Raw genomic sequence first — 17,663 nt, 5'->3', positions numbered from 1 at the left:
ATTTTGCAGAACAGTTTGCGGTATGCGCCTGTTGTAGATGTCCCCTAGGGTCTCTATTTGTAGCTGTGACACCATTCATGTCTTATGCAAAGATCATCAGTTTCACCTTTGCTTGTTGGCAAAAGAAGTTTTCCAGGTGTGGAGAGTCGGAATTTTTCCATTGTGACAACTACCGACAGTTCAGTTCCGACTCAAAATCTTGCACCCAGTTTTCATGAAGTGCAACAATCCTTTTCAGAAATGTTCTCTTTCTGTTCAATAACATTGAAGCTATTCTTCTGTGATCCTTTTGCAACTTGCTTCCTGCTCTTCACTCAGATCTTGCAGAACCCATCTGGTAGCAACTTTTCTCATCTTTAACTTTTCAGCCTTCATTCTGTGAACTGAAGCGACAGACATTCTGGTCCCAAACACAATTTCCTCATGTGTTTTTCACCAATCCTCTTTCAAACTGTCAGAGGTGTATCTGTCCCAGCTGATGGCCTTCCACTTCTGGGGTTGTCCTCAGTGCTTAACCAAGCTTTGTCACAGAAACGAGCAGACCACCATGATACAGTGCTACAACCCACTACACTATTCCCACACACTTCTCTCAAAGCATTATAAATTTCTGTTGGGTTCTTTCCACATATGGATTCAATTTTAATGTAGGAACACTTGTCACTGTGCACATTCCGACCTGACTCGATTGCAGCTTCCATTTTAAAACTTGAATTACTCACATGAACCAGTAAACACATATCTGACAGTGACATGAATTTCAACTTCATTAAGCCACTGTGACAGTTGCGCATGCACAGTGTGCAGTGCTTTTGAAATGACCTCCGTATGTTAAATACTTTACAGTGTTGCTCTGGTAGAAAGCAACATCTAAACAAAATACCATGTGCAATGGAAAGGCTATTTAGTGAAGAAATAATATCAAGATAAACCACAACCATACCTGGAACCTTATGAACACTGTCCATCACACTTTCCCAAGACATGGTAATTGCCCCAGTTGACACAGTTGGCCCAACAAATGAAGCTTCTGTTCCAGAGCTCATCCATGCCTGGTATGTCCTGTCCCACAGTTCAAGAAACTGGCTTTCCAATTGGGCTTCTTTCTGGGGCTCCACATCCTTCAACCAGCCTTTGACCTAAAGCACAAAATGAAAGAAAAAGAATAAATGAAATGAATTTTATCAATATTGAATGTGTTGAAGTTTGTGATAGTTCCTTTATAAGGTGAACAATGAGGTCCGGCTCCACTCAAGAGTTGAAGGTAATTAATTTAAAACAAGACCTGTTTCGGGCTTGTGCCTAGTTTGAGATGATTATATACTCATGTTCATGTTCCCAGATTCAGTGATTTCAATGTTCCTGGAGTATCATAATTGTAAGTGCACATTTGCCACCCCTCCCCCCTTAAAAATGAGTTTATAAAAAAAAAAATTGCAATTATGATTTGGACACTCCAGCTACATTGAGCTCAAACACTGACTGTGGAAAAATGAAAACTAATGTATAATCACCTGAAGATGGGCACAAACCCAGAACTGGCCACATTTTAAATAAATCATCTTCAAAAATGGCTCTGAGCACTATGGGACTTAACATCTGAGGTCATCAGTCCCCTAGAACTTAGAACTACTTAAACCTAATTAACCTAAGGACATCACACACATACATGCCCGAGGCAGGATTCGAACCTGCGACCGTAGCAGTCGCGCTAATCATCTTCATCTGTGATTGGTAGCAGATCTTATTCTACACCCAATAAATAAAATTTAATTATTATTTTTTTTATTTTTTTTTTTTTTTTTTTTTTTGCTACCAACATTTGGTACAGGTCTTGAAGGTTGCCTCTCTTTACTTAACAGTCCTGTAACAAACTATCTTCACTGCTTTTCTGTTTCAAAATTCCAACAGTTTTAAAGCTTATATGCGTTTCTGGATATGATTCAGTCCTGCAATGGACCATTCTGCATTCTAAGCAGAATCAATCTCTTTCTTCACCATCTGGTGTCACGTATCATGCAGAAAAAATCATCTGTCCCTTATGTTCAATCCACTAAGCTACTTACACACTGTCAACAAGCAACAGTTGACAGTGGCTACCTCCAAATTGTTGTCCTCCCATAGTTCCCCAAGCACTCTCATGCAAATATACCATATAGCCCAGCTATCTTTCAACCTCTTGGCCTCATCCAACAGCATACCTTCCCACCAAATACACTAGCTGATCAAATGTATCCAGAAATTTACTAGAGACATTAATATGGGGTATCTCCACCCTTCACCTTTATGACAGCTTGAAGTCTGCTGGTCACAATTTCAGTCAGGTTTTTCAGTGTCTGTGGAGGAGTAGCACCCCATTCTTCCTCAAGTACCGAGACCAGAGAAGGTAATGATGATGGACACTAGGGTGTAGAGCGAAGTCAATGTTTTACTCATCCCTAAGGTGTCCAATTGAGTTCAGGCCAGGACTCTGGGCAGAACAGTATATTTCAGGAAAGTTACTGTCCACAAACCGTTGCCTCACAGATGCTGCTTTACGACAGCGAGCATCAGTCAACATCTTCAAACAGTTTCTCTACTGTACACAGTACAAAATGCTGTGAAGTGTGTTCACATCCTTCTGTATTTAGTGTTTTCTTTAGCACAATAAGTGGACCACACCCTACCCACGAAACATACCCCTATAACACAACACCACCTTCTCCCTTCACTGTTGGCACTACACATGATGGCAGGTAATATTCTCCAGGCATTCATCACACCCAAATCCTTCCATCAGACTGATAACTCGCTAGCTGGACAGCTGCTACTACTCTGGAATCACAACTAATTCCTTCCACTGGTTTTGTGTGATTTTCTCCAACCACCCTCCGGAATGCCTCACAGTCTCTGTCAGCCAGTACACGTGGTCTGCCTGGTCTTGGTTTAATTGTGGCTACCCCTTCACATTTCCACTTCACAATCACATTAGTCAACACTCGAAAGGCTGAAATGTACCTGATGGATTTGTTACTCAGGTGACCAGTCCACATTGAAGATGCCAAGCTCTTCTATGAGACCCATTCTGCTGTTACTGCTTCTCCACTGATGACACAATATTCCCCACCTCCTTTTATTTTGGCACGTCTGCCTCTTGTGACATCTAGTGGTCACTTCCATATCACATAGGGTTGTCTGGCTACATTTGATCAGATGGCTACTAACATTCATCACACTACATATCAAGTCTTGTATTTCTTTCTCATTAAACTAGACCCTACCTCTGCTTTCTTATGACTAAGTGATTTTATTATGAGAAACTGAGAAAGTATCTTCTTCTTCTTTTCCTAATGCCTTTATCCTGCGTCTGTGCAGGGTCGGTATGGTTAGAGACAGATTTGGCAAGGTTAATGTTAAGGAGTGACCGGTTGCCCTTCTGCTGCCACCCCGTACCCTTTATTATAAGGAATACAATGAGATTAGTATTGCCATGCAAACACCCAATTTCTGGGCAATATGATTAAGGAGCCTATCAAAATGAAGACCTAATAAACAAACAAAGAGGCTTCAATTTAAACAAAGTTTTCACTCCAGCACTCAGTTGACTAAAAAGTTGGAAACATTGAGAGCATGAGCATTCCACAGAGTATCAGTGAGGGCGCTGAAAAGAAACACAGTGTAAAAGGGCATTGTGAGCATTCCAAGCTGAAATCACAATAGGATATAAGTAGCAGCACGAGACCAAAAACAGTTCACAATCTTGTTGGAATCCACATAGCAAGGACACAGAACAGCACAACTCTTAGCACCTGAAGATGACGTCTGGGTGTCACCAAAACATTGTGCCTGACATGGAAACAAAACTCAGCTGTACACATGGAGGTAATCAATGATGCCAAGAAAACCTAACAAATCATAGACATTTTCATCTTTCACAAACACAAAAAACTTGACATTCCTGCTAACTTATTTTTGTTGTCATTTACATCGTCTGAGAACATCTCTTTGTTTCGTTTGTCAACATCTGAAGCTTGTAATGTTCCCTACACTGAGTATGTACACTTCTCAAAGCACTGACTTTCAGCTGAGCGACATGTATTGAATATTACTTAGTTCACTGTAGTTCTGGCCGTGTGAATTTTATGACTACTTCTTTGCCTGATATTGATATCTGGAATAACGCTGGAGGTCATATTGCTTAACACAGAATCAAATTCTTTGAAATAAATACAGAGAGTTTCTTCAGACACATCTGCAATGTACTCTTCAAAAAAAGCACAGTCCAATTTTCATAATAAATCTTTTGTACTGCAAGAACATTACATGAACTTCTCTGTACAGATCTGACATATGAATGACATGAATCAAAATTACTATCTTCTGCTGTTTCTTTTCAAATCGTTCCCATCATTATTAGGCTGGGATACTTAGTCCAGGCTTGCCACGCAACTCCAAACTGGGTCGATGGTGCACAGAGCACGCACATAAAAGATCGCCTTCCCACCTTGGACATACACAGAGTCCCTTGCCATACTCATCAAATGCAGAATACATAACACAATAGTTACATTCTCCTAGATCCTAATTCATTATAATCTTTTATTGTTCACAAGCATCATCCACCGAAAAGTTAGATGTAGGGTACTGTATCGCTCTTCCGGAATGATATGTAACATCACAGGCTTCCTACTCAAATACCTATGGCATGTATTAAAGGCACAATTTTCTGGGTAAGTTCATTCCAGTACCCTGTATAACTGATGAGGAATGGTACTGTCTCACCCTACATTAACACTACCCATACACAGACTGTTAACTGGTGAAATTTCATCAACCAATACCCATATGGAATCAGATCTACATTTTCTCTCCTCCTCAGTTAACGAGGGCTACCTGGAAAGTAATCTCTGCTTGGGGAGATAGCTACATTGACACACACAGTAGGTCAATGTGCTTACATTAGCTGTAACAAGAGTGTAACAATTCTTCTCATTCACCTACAGTAGCTGTACAAAATGAGACTTGAAACTGAAAATCTCAACTGAGATGCCTTCAGTAATGCAAATGTTGTGCAAAACTTCTCAAAGTTGTTGACATTCACCATGATATACTGCTTGATAAGAAATTGAAGAACCCAAAAGAAATAGTTGGATGTCAATGTGAACGTGTACGAACTACCAGTGGGTACGTAAACTATTATGAGCCAAAAATGAGTTTAATATTCTGGTCCTGTGATGCAGGATGCATCAGATATTAAGCTGATAAGGACAGATTTTTTAGGCTTGAGGTAATACTTAGAAGTGGGAAGGAACACAAGCTAGGTTACACTTCAGGTATAGATCAAGCCAGAGTACCAGTTTGGTGGCCGTAGCGCGCTTTCAGATTGGCCAGGGAGTCATAACGCACCAGCTCATACCGGACCAATAATAGAGCTGGTGTAAGAATTATCTTAGCAAGAAAATAGGATATCTTTGGTTGATGTGTAGTGCAGTGGCACAGTCCAGCCAAGATAAAAGAGGCAAATGCTAAGTTAACCCTGGAATTCCACGAAGAGCCATAAAGGTTTTTCCAAAGACGGCCAGAGTTCGACAGACAACTTTCGCGTAGGAAGGGCTACCGCAGCCGTCACCCTTTGAAAAAAGAAGGGTCTGAAGAATCATATGTCACATTTTAGTGTGGGACAGCACTGTAGCTCACAAGCGATTATGCTGATAAAAACAGATTTTTTAGTCATTGAGGTAATACTTGGAAAGGAACTTGGGAAAGGTTCACATTCGGTAAGGATTGGAAACAGCCGCGAAGGTGTTGTTCAACGGCGCCTGCCATAACCGGAGCATCACACTTTGGGCGGACGTAACTAAGAATTATCTCAAGAATATAAGATCTTGGTGTGACCCAGAGATGTGTTCTGGCCAAGATGAAAAGTGTCATAATCTTGTGTTAAGCCCCGGTGGAAACCCAGACGTAGCTGGCCGGGGGAAAAAAGGAAAGCGAGCAGAGTGGAAGGCTCATATGTCGCTACCACTGTGCCGCCGGTGTCTACAGCAAGGCTGGACACACACACGAGACCGGTCTGCATCTGCCTCGCTCCAGATCGCCACCGCTCGATCGAGCAGGGAGCAGATGGGGCCTGAGCATCTCGCAACCCTCAGTCAAAATCGGGAGAAAAAGAGGGTGAAGTACTCAATGCAGGGCGGGTCCGGCAGTAACACCAGCAGTTGCTGCCCTCACAGCAAGGCCGGCCACGTTCCGGAGCCGCCGCTGCAGCTTCGTCATAATCGGGCACTGGGAGACCAATGACTAAAGAAAATACATCGCATATCAGTGTGTTTTGTATCCGACCTTGCCAGCATTAAGCTGATAAGAACAGATACTACACTTTGACCTTAGCCAAAAGACCGCGAACACGTGGTAATGCTGCTCGGGTGAGACAATGTTATCAGCATCTGACACAGTTTTAATGGATCCTCATTGCTTATTATCTTTAAAAGATAACTTATGTTTGTTAAAGTGATGGGTGATTTTATTTGTGTAAAAATTAAAATCTTCTCTCTGAGTATTTGCAGAATTAATGTCAGATAGAGATTTTCTCGTTGGCAGCCATTCCTTCCTGGAATATTATATGGCCACAGTGGCCAGTTATTCCAAGCAAAACTATGTCATTGTTCACAATAAGTTATTACTACTATTCTAATTTTCCAGAATTTCTGCATGTTTTAAGCGCACCAGACTGCAAATAGCCAAATACGTTCCAGCACTGACGCAACTAAAATTTTTATCTTTTATCAAAAGTAATAAATGTTCTCTTTAGCTTTAAGCAAAAGCTACATTACACCGGCAACAAACATAAAGACCATATTTTCCTTGTAAACAAGAGAACATCTTGCACTTGGCTGAAAAACTGCTTTTATGTGAAGATGGCAACATCTCACTTAGATCATTCCTAGCTATTCTTTTGAAAATCCCTGCTGTGAGACAAGCAATATTGCATTATTAGGAATTCATATAACAGTGTTGTAATTCTATCTCTCTTATAACTATGCAGGCATAAACTACTGGCACTTTGTGTATAAAAGCCCACATCTGCAAATAATGTTTAACTGTACAACAAATATCACTTCATATTATTACATTAGTAAAATCCTTTTTAGAATTAAATTGCCACCTACAATATGGGCCTCCATTTTACAATATTTGTATTTGGTTAAGTTAAATGTATATATATGTAGCTGTCTTTAAGGCTCAAAGCTATAATTGTGAGACTTTTTGTTGTGCCTATCTGCGACTCAGCATTTCCACTATATGGTCTGTAGCAACTTTTCTTCTCATAATATTGTTACATTCCATCCTGGATTTTCCATTGTTTGATAGCTGTCTTTTTTTTTTCATATTAATACAAGTGTAATTTTTCTTTCATATATATATACCGATGAAAAATATACCGAGGGAGAAACGTAATATATGAGAATTATCCAGAAACAACAGTTATAATAACTATATGACAAGAATAGATCCAGAGTCTACAAAAGGTAAGGAACTGTGTGCATGTCGTGTGTTTTCAGGTCGCACATCAGTGAGCCTGCAGGACATCCTGCTAGTTATCGATTTGTGTTAAGATTTTACAAACAACTGATGATATAGCTGCACCTAGGTATCAGCTGCTACGTAATTGTCAACTGTTAGGAATAATTTTCTGCTGACACCTGGGCAATTTTTCTGTGTATTTGTGTGTCTTCACATTTAAGCTGTGCATCACTGTGTGTTCGTGTGTACTGTGTTACATTAGTACAGTGAAATGGTTAGCACAAAATGGGAAGATAAAGCGTATGCGGAAGTAATTCCAAGTACAGAATCCCAAGACTGTATATGATGGGATGAATTCTGAATCCTATATACAAGAAACAAAAAATACATAGTATATCTTTAGTCACACTGGATTCTTAACAGTGAAAGTGTACCTACGGTGTTACATTGCAGTAATGTGGTAGACATTATGAGGCAGGGGCAGCAACAAGTGATCCCTTGCCAATAATAAAACCAGAAAATGATTTAGTCAACATGCTGGAATTGTGTGAGAAGGAACAAGAGGAATGATAGGCAATAAGCGAAAAGCAATTTTTTGCCAATTCTGAAAAACAGTGAGAGGAAAACAAAATGTTTTAGACAAGGAATGAGAGGAAAGATAGGCAATCAGAGAAAGGCAACTTCTCACAAATTTTTGAAAACAATGAAAATAAAAACAAGATTTTTAGAGGTGGAGTGAGAGCAAAAACAAATTCTTAGGGAGAAAGAGGTGATATGACTGTTCAACGAAGCTTTAGCTAGTTGTGACGAAGTACGATTTACAAGGTTAAATCATCACATACTTGATACTTGCGGCAGCTCTTGCTGAAAGTATCAGGGAAGATCTAGCTAGTATTCCTAGCGAGATCAGTGTTTTGCAAACTAGTTGCAAAGATTTACCACAGACTGTGGATCAGCTGAGTGCAGATGTCAGAAACATTTCTGGATGAGATTAAAAAGGTATGAGAGAAATCATTAAGGAGGAGGTGCAGCTATCAAAGCACCCTTTGGCAAGAGCGAGACCTGCCAAGGTTTGCAAAACAAGTTTTCAGCATAGCAAAAATGGGACAGAAGTAATGTCAGATAACCTGAATGTTTGAGCAAATGAATGTATCCCATCCTGTATTACAGAAAGGGAACAATATTTGCCACAATCAAGATTCGAATCCATGTTTCATGGAGACGAGGGCCAAGTTAGCCCACATTTGCCAAAAGTGAACAGAGTATGACTGGAACACAACCAGCCATGCCAATATTGACCAGTCTAATGCAGGAAGAAAGCTTAATGAAGTACCAGCAGTTTCAGATGTTTAACAAACATAAGAAAACAATTCATCCTGTAGTTTTTATTAGGAGCTTTAATAGTGTTTTGCCTCAGTTGTGGACCGAGTGGCAAAAGATTCAATTCGTAATTTCACACATAATGGGAGATGCCACATTGCAGGTACTCCATGTTGCTGAAAGTTGTTAACACCTTTGCAGAATTTGAAAAGTGGTTTTAGGGTGTTTCTTGTCAAGTTCTATGGAAGAGCAGTTAAGGAAACTTGTATGTAGCCCAGAGATATGTAGCCCAGAGATATGTAACCCTAAGCAGGAGAATCTTAGAAAATAATACTTGAATGTGACATGACACAGGGACAAGCTGATATCACACAGGGATGTTTTACGAATACTAAAGCATGCATACCAGTCTCTACTGGAGATAAACTAGTTCAGGTGCCCGATACAGATTTGGAACATTTTCTTTCTGTAGTCAGTTCATTAGACGTCACACAGGAGGACGTGAAGAATTCGAGAGAGAATAATGTGGCACATCATAATAAAGGAGAGAGTGGCAGGAACCACAACAACCATCAAGGTGATAGTAATAAAAGGGAAAGGGTTTCAGACCGAGTAGAAATGGTAACAAAAATAATGGCTACTATAACCAAGATTCAAATATCAGTACAAACAGTAAGGGTAGGTCACAGTTTGGTAGTCCCAACAATGGCACCTACCAGAATAACTACAACAATTCTAATACCAAAAGATGAAATGACAATAGCTTTAATTTAAACAGAAATAATAACTTGTGACCCTCTACCGGGTCTAGGTCGAGCCCCGGATCCACTGGCTGGAACCCTGATTCGGGGCAACAACCTCGGAAAGAACCATTACGTCAAGTTATGTGATTCCTATGCCTGATGCAGGAAATCAGTCGCACTGGCAGCCTTTGCACCAAAATACTCAAAATCAAACACCGCAACATAGTGTACATCTTGTGGAGATGACTGATAACATTCAGAGTAAACCTTCACAAATATGTAATTATGACAACCCCTATAAGTCTTTGGCAGGCAGTCTCGGCACAGGGCGAAGGCACACAGCACAGTGTTCTGAACACGCTAAGGTATAACGACAGGCAAGACCTCAGACAGAAACTGTTTGATGCAACCTGTAATTATCAGAAGGAAAGTGTAAAGAAAGTCCAAGCTGCTGCAGTATAAATTTCATTCAATTACAACTGGTAATCGATACCGCAGCATTGGTTAAAGTTAAGGATAGCAATTTCTTTAGACGTGTGAATCACATTAAAAGGCTACCCATGTTACCAGTGCAAAACTGTAAAGGAGTTGGAGCCTTCGGTGCAACAGGTCAAATAATTAAGCACCAAGTGGAGGCCAATGTGGTATTCGGAAAAGGTACAACAGTATGCACTTTTCCATTGGTAAATAAATTACACAGAGGAACAAAAAAAATTTTTTTTACGTAAGAAGTTTCTGGAGTCTATTTAGATACATTTGATGACAAAGTACTTAGCCTATAAATTATTTTGCTTGAATAAACTCTAGTTCTCATGATAAACTGTTCTATAAAAAATACACCTTTTTTTCTGATCTACCCTTATTACCGTGTCTTTTTTGAAGTAAGGTAACTATACTGTGTGACTCAACATAGCCTAGTGCCTTTGTATTGGTAACTATGAGAGGAATCGAACAGATGGCACCTTGTGTGCATTTGGCAATCTATGTTAACTATCTCTGCTTTTTACAGAGAGCGCTGTAACTATCAGCCATTTCACAGGTGGGCTTCTACTGTTTACTGTTCAGTCATTCTTATGTGCAGGTAAGCTTCTTGTGTAAATCATTTGTTAAAATTTTTCTACAATCGTGATACTGTCCTGTTTGGGCGTTTTTGTTACAGAAAGTATGAGTTCTTCACGGAAGTCTCGTGTTAATAATCCTGACCATTTCTGCTACGTACATGGTAAATATTGTCAAGAGAAGCAATGACGGAATATAAATGATTTTGTAAAATAAAGCTATCAGGCATATTTTGGTAAACAATTTAGATATTTTGGAAAACAACCTGGACAACAAGATAAATGTTGGGCCCCACACAATGTTTGTAAAACTTGTGTGGAGCCACTTCAATATTGGAGTCATGGATGTGAAAAGGGCTTCTGTTTGGAATACCGATGATATGGACAGAGCCAAGAAACCACCTCGATGATTGCTGCTTTCATGTTGTTAATGTAAAAGATATGAGTTGATGCAAGAAGCACTCTTGGGTTTATCCAAGTATAGAATCCGCTAGGCCACCAATCTTGCACTGAGAAGATTTTCCAATACGAATATTTACTTCCTTATCAGGCAACTGCTGTGATGACGTCAAAATGTTAGAGTGTCAGAATAAAAGCAATAGTGGAAGTGAATTCAAAGAATGTGGTCCAGCACTTCAAGGATTTTCTCAGGGTCAGCTAAACAATTTTATTTGAGATTTAAATTTATCTAAGAAATCAGCTGATGTTCATATGACAAGACTAAAAGAAAAACATTGCCTTCAGCCTTGTGTATCAATAACATCTTATTGAACTAGAGAATGCAATATTCTCCCACATTTTGATGAAATATACTGTAGTAGTGTTTCTGGGCTTTTAAATTTAATCGGTCTTCAAGCAAACAATCCAAGAGACTAGTGACTCAGATAGCACAATGGAAAAAAAAAAAAAAATGTTTTAAATGTGTGTTACTGTGTACATCAAAATGTTAAACTTGTTCTAGAGAAAAGTTCATTTCATCAACATCAGTGGTCAGTTTGCGTAGATTTAAAATTTGTGAATTTCTTATTGGGTCAGCAAAATGGATACACTAAATATTCCTGTTTTCTTTGTCTGTGGAACAGTCGTGCGAAAAATGAACATTGTTGCAGCAAAGACTGGCCACTGAGAATGAACTTGACTATAGGAAAAGATAACATCATCCATTAACTATTGGTCAGTCAGGAAAAAATCATTCCTCTGCCACTACATATTAAACTTGGGTTTATAAAACAGTTTGTTAAAGCTTTAGATATGAATGGCGATTGCTTCAAATATATTTGTCAATCATTTCCCTGTCTATAGAAAAGTTAAAAGTAAACATTTTTGATGGGCCACGAATCTGTACTCTTCCAAACATTGATGTGTTCACAAACCATGTGACTCAAGTTGAATTGGAAGCATGAACAAGCATCATATCAGTTGTCAAAATTTTTTGTGGAATCACAAAGCTGAAGAATATTCCGAAATAGTGTAAAAAATGCTCCACAATTTCCCAAAACTAGGAGCTAATATGAGTGGCAAATTGCAATTTTTGCACAGTCATTTAGATAAATTTCCTGACAACTTGGACGATTACAGCAAAGAACAATGGGAACATATCCACCAGGACTTCAAGATAGGGACTGTCCGGACCAAAAACACTGAAGAAAATCCCATACAAAATGTTTTTCTTACTTCTTATTGATATGTTGTTATTGTTACAATTAATTTTATTATTCTTCATGTCATTTATAGCAATTTGTTTGTTTGAATTCATCTGATAACCTTAAAATAAATGCTTTAAAATATTCTCCTCTTTTTTTAATTTAATTTCCATTACAAATGGATTGCCTTTATCTCAAAAGTAGAGTCAATTCAACAATTTTTTTTTTTTTTTTTTTTGTATTCATTACACCAAAATTACCTGAAATTGATTTACAAATCCTGTGGCACAGAATCAGTTTTACCCTGTGTTATCAGTCCCAGTTATCCTGGGATGGGATATTATGTGCATGAGGGATGTATGTGGGCTTTTCAGCCTGATAGACCAGGGAAAAAAATTAGCACTGGAGGCGGTTAAAACCATATATACTCATTGCAAGTTTTGTCATGCATTTTGAGTATGGTGTATCCAACTGAATATATTATGAATAGGCAATAATCAATCTAAGAAGGGTTATTGTGAGATTGAAATGAATCACATTCAAGATACACTGGAAACTGCCAATTTGATTGAATCCAAAGTATCTGAATTTGACTATCGAAGTCCAGCACAGCAGCAAGAACTTTCACAGCTGTTGCACCAACATGAAGCCGTTTTTTCAGAAAAACCTGGTGTTATCCTTGGATGCATATATGACAATATATGACACGCATGTTTATGAGCATCAGACCTACTGTTGTGCTGCCCACTCAGTGCAGTGGACCCAAAAAGAAATTGTCATTAGGAAGAGAAGACAGCTATTGGCTTGAGATGGAACAGAATCATCATTCTCACCTTACAGCAGTCCATCTGTGGCTATTACAAAAGTAGATTGAAGCATTCACCTAGTACTTGACACAGGGACATAAAAAAAGTCATTATCCCAGTTCAGACTAGAGCGGAAAACTTAGAAGAACAGATTCAAAAGTTTTAGAGAATGAAATACCTTACATCGACCGACATGCATTCATCCCACAGGCAGATTTCACTGTCATAATCATTGAAAAAGTATACAGCTTTCATACTTGCTGGACATAGTTACCAGTTTAAGGTGTTACCTTTTGATCTGGGTGTATTTATTGCTGCACTTGACACCAGATTGGGGGTGAAACTTCTATAAAAGGCCCTAGTTAATTCAGAGATTCTGCAACACCAAGACATGAATAAGGATATATGTCTGGCAATGGATGCTGCAATCTGTGGCTTCGGGGCGATAACTTACTTATTGCCACACTACTTGGAAAAAGCATGTGGAAGTTGCTGAGAAGGTACTAATTATGTTTGTGAATGCTAGCATCACAATTAACTTAAAAAAGTCCAAGTTTGGACTTGCGCTCGAGCGAGTGTATACCTGTCCTTTTTTCCTCCCTAAGGTAAGTCTTTCCACTCCCAGGATTGGAATGACTCCTTACCCTCTCCCTTAAAACCCACATCCTTTTGTCTTTCCCTCTCCTTCCCTCTTTCCTGACGAAGCAACCGTTGGTTGCGAAAGCTTGAAATTCTGTGTGTGTGTTTGTGTGTTTTTTATTGTGTCTATCTACCAACACTTCCCCGTTTGGTAAATCATGGAATCTTTGTTTTTAATACATTTACATTATATTATTGACAACTGATTATTTTCATTGTTATGAAGGATTTTCCCTTTGGTGTACCTGTAATACCTGGGGGCATTTTGGCAACCTGAAAAAGAAGGTACAAAGCTTACTAAGAATTTCTGTCATTTGCCAAAAGTCAAAGCCAATAAACATGTACAACAAAACTGAACAGCATCTAATATTGCTTTGGCTGTAACAGGACCCCTTTCACAACTACCAGGGTGGAGGTGTTACACACTTAGTCACTATGTATGACATCTTTAGTAAATATTTAAAGACATACCCTATAAAATCTGCAATGTCCTACAAGCGCTAAGAAAACCCATTTCAATGCCTATTTCCACTATATCTGATAATGCTTCCTATTTTGTAAGTAGGAAGTGGAAATATTTCATGCGACTACAGGATATAAAGCATATTTTAATATCCCACTTCAGCTCAAGCAGTAATCAAATAAAGAGTATATCAAGAGCTGAATTGACTTATAAGAACTTATGCTCAGCCCAAACAAACCAAATGGGTTGATTGCATCATTCTGTTTGAAACAATTTACAATAATCTGCCTCATACCTCAATACAAGTTTTACATCTTCAGACCTTATGCAGTGTGTATAAGCGAACAAGGAAAAAAAAAATTCCCGGATTTCCCAGTTAAAGGTAAACTTTCTACTGGATGAGTTAAGTGGCATTATACTTTCCCTTGGAACTGTAAAACATATCAATCCTTTGAATGGTTATGGTTTTATACACCAGCATAGAATTTTCCGGCACTCTAGAAAACAAAACTCATGGGAAAAAAACACCTTTTGGAAAGATCTTTGCTGTGCAGCAACATATATGCTGCATATTTTCTGATTACAAAAGTATAAATTCGATTCCACCAAACATCACATGCTACTACAATGACATTTTCATTTTCACTCAGCAGCGGAGTGTGCGCTGATATGAAACTTCCTGGCAGATTAAAACTGTGTACCCGACTGAGACTCGAACTCGGGAACTTTGCCTTTCGCGGGCAAGTGCTCTACCATCTGAGCTACCGAAGCACAACTCACGACCGGTCCTCACAGCTTTGCTTCTGCCAGTATCTCGTCTCCTACCTTCCAAACTTTACAGAAGCTCTCCTGCGAACCTTGCAGAACTAGCACTCCTGAAAGAAATGATACTGCGGAGACATGGCTTAGCCACAGCCTGGGGGATGTTTCCAGAATGAGATTTTTACTCTGCAGTGGAGTGTGCATTGATATGAAACTTCCTGGCAGATTAAAACTGTGTGCCCGACCGAGACTCGAACTCGGGACCTTTGTCTTTCGCGGGCAAGCGCTCTACCATCTGAGGTACCGAAGCATGACTCACAACTTTACTTCCGCCAGTATCTCGTCTCCTACCTTCCAAACTGTGAGGACTGGGCGTGAGTCGTGCTTCGGTAGCTCAGATGGTAGAGCACTTGCCCGCGAAAGGCAAAGTTCCCGTGTTCGAGTCTTGGTCGGGCACACAGTTTTAATCTGCCAGGAAGATTCATATCAGTGCATACCCTGCTGCAGAGTGAAAATCTAATTCTACAAACACCTCCAGGCTGTGGCTAAGCCATGTCTCTGCAGTATCATTTCTTTCAGGAGTGCTAGTTCTGCAAGGTTCGCAGGAGAGCTTCTGTAATGTTTGGAAGGTAGGAGACGAGATACTGGCAGAAGTAAAGCTGTGAGAACCGGGCAGGAGTCGTGCATCGGTAGCTCAGATGGTAGAGCACTTGCCCGCGAAAGGCAAAGATCCTGAGTTCAAGTCTCGGTCGGGCACACAGTTTTAATCAGCCAGGAAGTTTCATATCAGCACACACACTGCTGCAGAGTGAACATCTCATTCTGGAAACATCCCCCAGGCTGTGGCTAAGCCATGTCTCCGCAGTACCCTTTCTTTCAGGAGTGCTAGTTCTGCAAGGTTCGCAGGAGAGGTTACCTAAATAGCTCATCACAAAGAGTTGATTTTTAAAAGAGAGTCAAACACTCTTGTGGTGAAGAAATTCATCGTACATTTTCACACATAATTCATCTTGCATAAAAGGAAATTTACTTTCAAAGTAATGCTTTTCAAACTGCCATTCCAAACATCTTCCTGTAACCTGTTAGAAATAGATGCTTTTCAGCAGTTCCCAGAGAGCGCCAGATAACAGACGTCACTGCACTTCTGTAGCTACAATGACATAGGAAGCACATATGATCGTACGTGTAAAACATTAAGAGATCTCACGTTATGTCATAAGAGAAACAAGACATCAGAGAATACTCAAAGAGCATCATAATTTCGTGAACCATACTAATATTCATATGTCCAGATTCCCAATGAGGTAGGCCTTGACCTGATTTTAAACTTTTCACTGTTGTTTTCTGGATGTAAACTCTCTTGTAGTACCAGTACTGTATTATCTCATGTTTGTTTCTTTATTATGGTATAATGCCATACATGCTAGAAGATGTAAACATGCACTTGAATTGCAGCGAACAGTTGACACTAGCCAATACTGTGGAATTAAACAAACTGACTGCCTCAGTGGAAACGATAAATAAAAACCAACTTTCATTAGCGAACCAATAAAAATAACTTCACTGTTTGGCAAGGCAATTAATGCTTGACTGTTACAAAGGCAGAAATAAAATAAAATCTGAAACTAATAACATATTTCAGCCTTCTGTAATTATGGGAATGTATTGTAATTCACCTGATGTCTCCCGGCCACAGAAATCCATTTTGTTTTCATTTGACATGAGAGCAGTAAACGAAGAGGAAACAGCAAAAGCACTAATTGTAAACACGGGTCACATGGAGACTACCCACATCACCACTACAACTCAGACTGCTCTGCGCATCAGCCAGGGATCTACGGTATTTCCGAACTAGAGCAATGCTAGATAGTAATGCCCCCCCTCCCTTGAGCATTTGAGATAGGACGTCAAAAATTTACAAAAATCAACTTTTCAAATATATACTCATTTTGTAGCGCACATCTTTCTGAAGAGTCTGATACATAAAACATATAAGTTCGAAGAAATGTAAGACATGTTATTTGGACTTCAGTGTGCCATGCCTCTTCACACAGACTTCTTCTACTGCACGTCACTGTAGTTCACTCTGTGGAACTCAAACATGTGTATTTTGTAATGGATGCCATCAAACTATACTCAGGACAGTGGAAATTAAAATTGTCCTGTGATGCCTCTCCTGCTTCCAGTCGACCACTTTTATATCCAATAAGATCGGTCGTATTTTACGGAAATACGATGTGAAATGTGTTTTCCGACCTCCATCTAAAATTAGAGCACTTTTGAGTTCCGTTAAGGATGATCTTGGACTGCGCAAGGCGGGTGTATATCGTGTCCCTTGTAGCTGCGGCATGGCATATATTGGTCAAACTATCAGGACTGTGGAGGACAGATGTACTGAGCATAAACGGCACACACGATTACAGCAGCCAAATAGATCTGCTATTGCCGAACATTGCTTGGATACTGGTCACTCCATGTTATATAATAACACCGAGATATTGGCATGCACGTCCAGCTATTGGGACAGTGTGATTCGGGAGGCAGTTGAGATTAAATTAGCGAGCAACCTTGTTAACAGGGATGGAGGTTTCTGTTTAAACTCTGTTTGGAATCCGGCTCTCTCCCTTGTCAAGAAACAGAGGGACAGACTCGATGCTACCTCACCTGCGAATTCATAGTCTCACTATCGATAGCTCTGACTTTGGCCATCTTTGGTGGCACTAGTG

The 17,663-nt window shown here is 39.6% G+C and overlaps 1 protein-coding gene and 1 pseudogene across 1 annotated transcript in view; both read right to left on the bottom strand.

The window, feature by feature from the left end:
• Window positions 1–17,663, bottom strand: part of LOC126481073 (transmembrane protein 245) — a 255,825-nt gene that overhangs the window by 137,793 nt on the left and 100,369 nt on the right. Inside the window, exon 8 of the mRNA XM_050104559.1 lies at window positions 944–1,139. Within this exon, the coding sequence (XP_049960516.1) occupies window positions 944–1,139 (196 nt within the window). The remainder of the gene's footprint in view (window positions 1–943; window positions 1,140–17,663) is intronic.
• On the bottom strand, window positions 6,275–6,389 carry LOC126482858 (U2 spliceosomal RNA; annotated as a pseudogene).

This window comes from Schistocerca serialis, chromosome 5 (assembly GCF_023864345.2).
Source record: "Schistocerca serialis cubense isolate TAMUIC-IGC-003099 chromosome 5, iqSchSeri2.2, whole genome shotgun sequence".
NCBI classification, from domain to species: domain Eukaryota; kingdom Metazoa; phylum Arthropoda; class Insecta; order Orthoptera; family Acrididae; genus Schistocerca; species Schistocerca serialis.
Note: the sequence above shows the minus strand (reverse complement) of the source record. Positions and strands in the feature narration are given on the sequence as shown.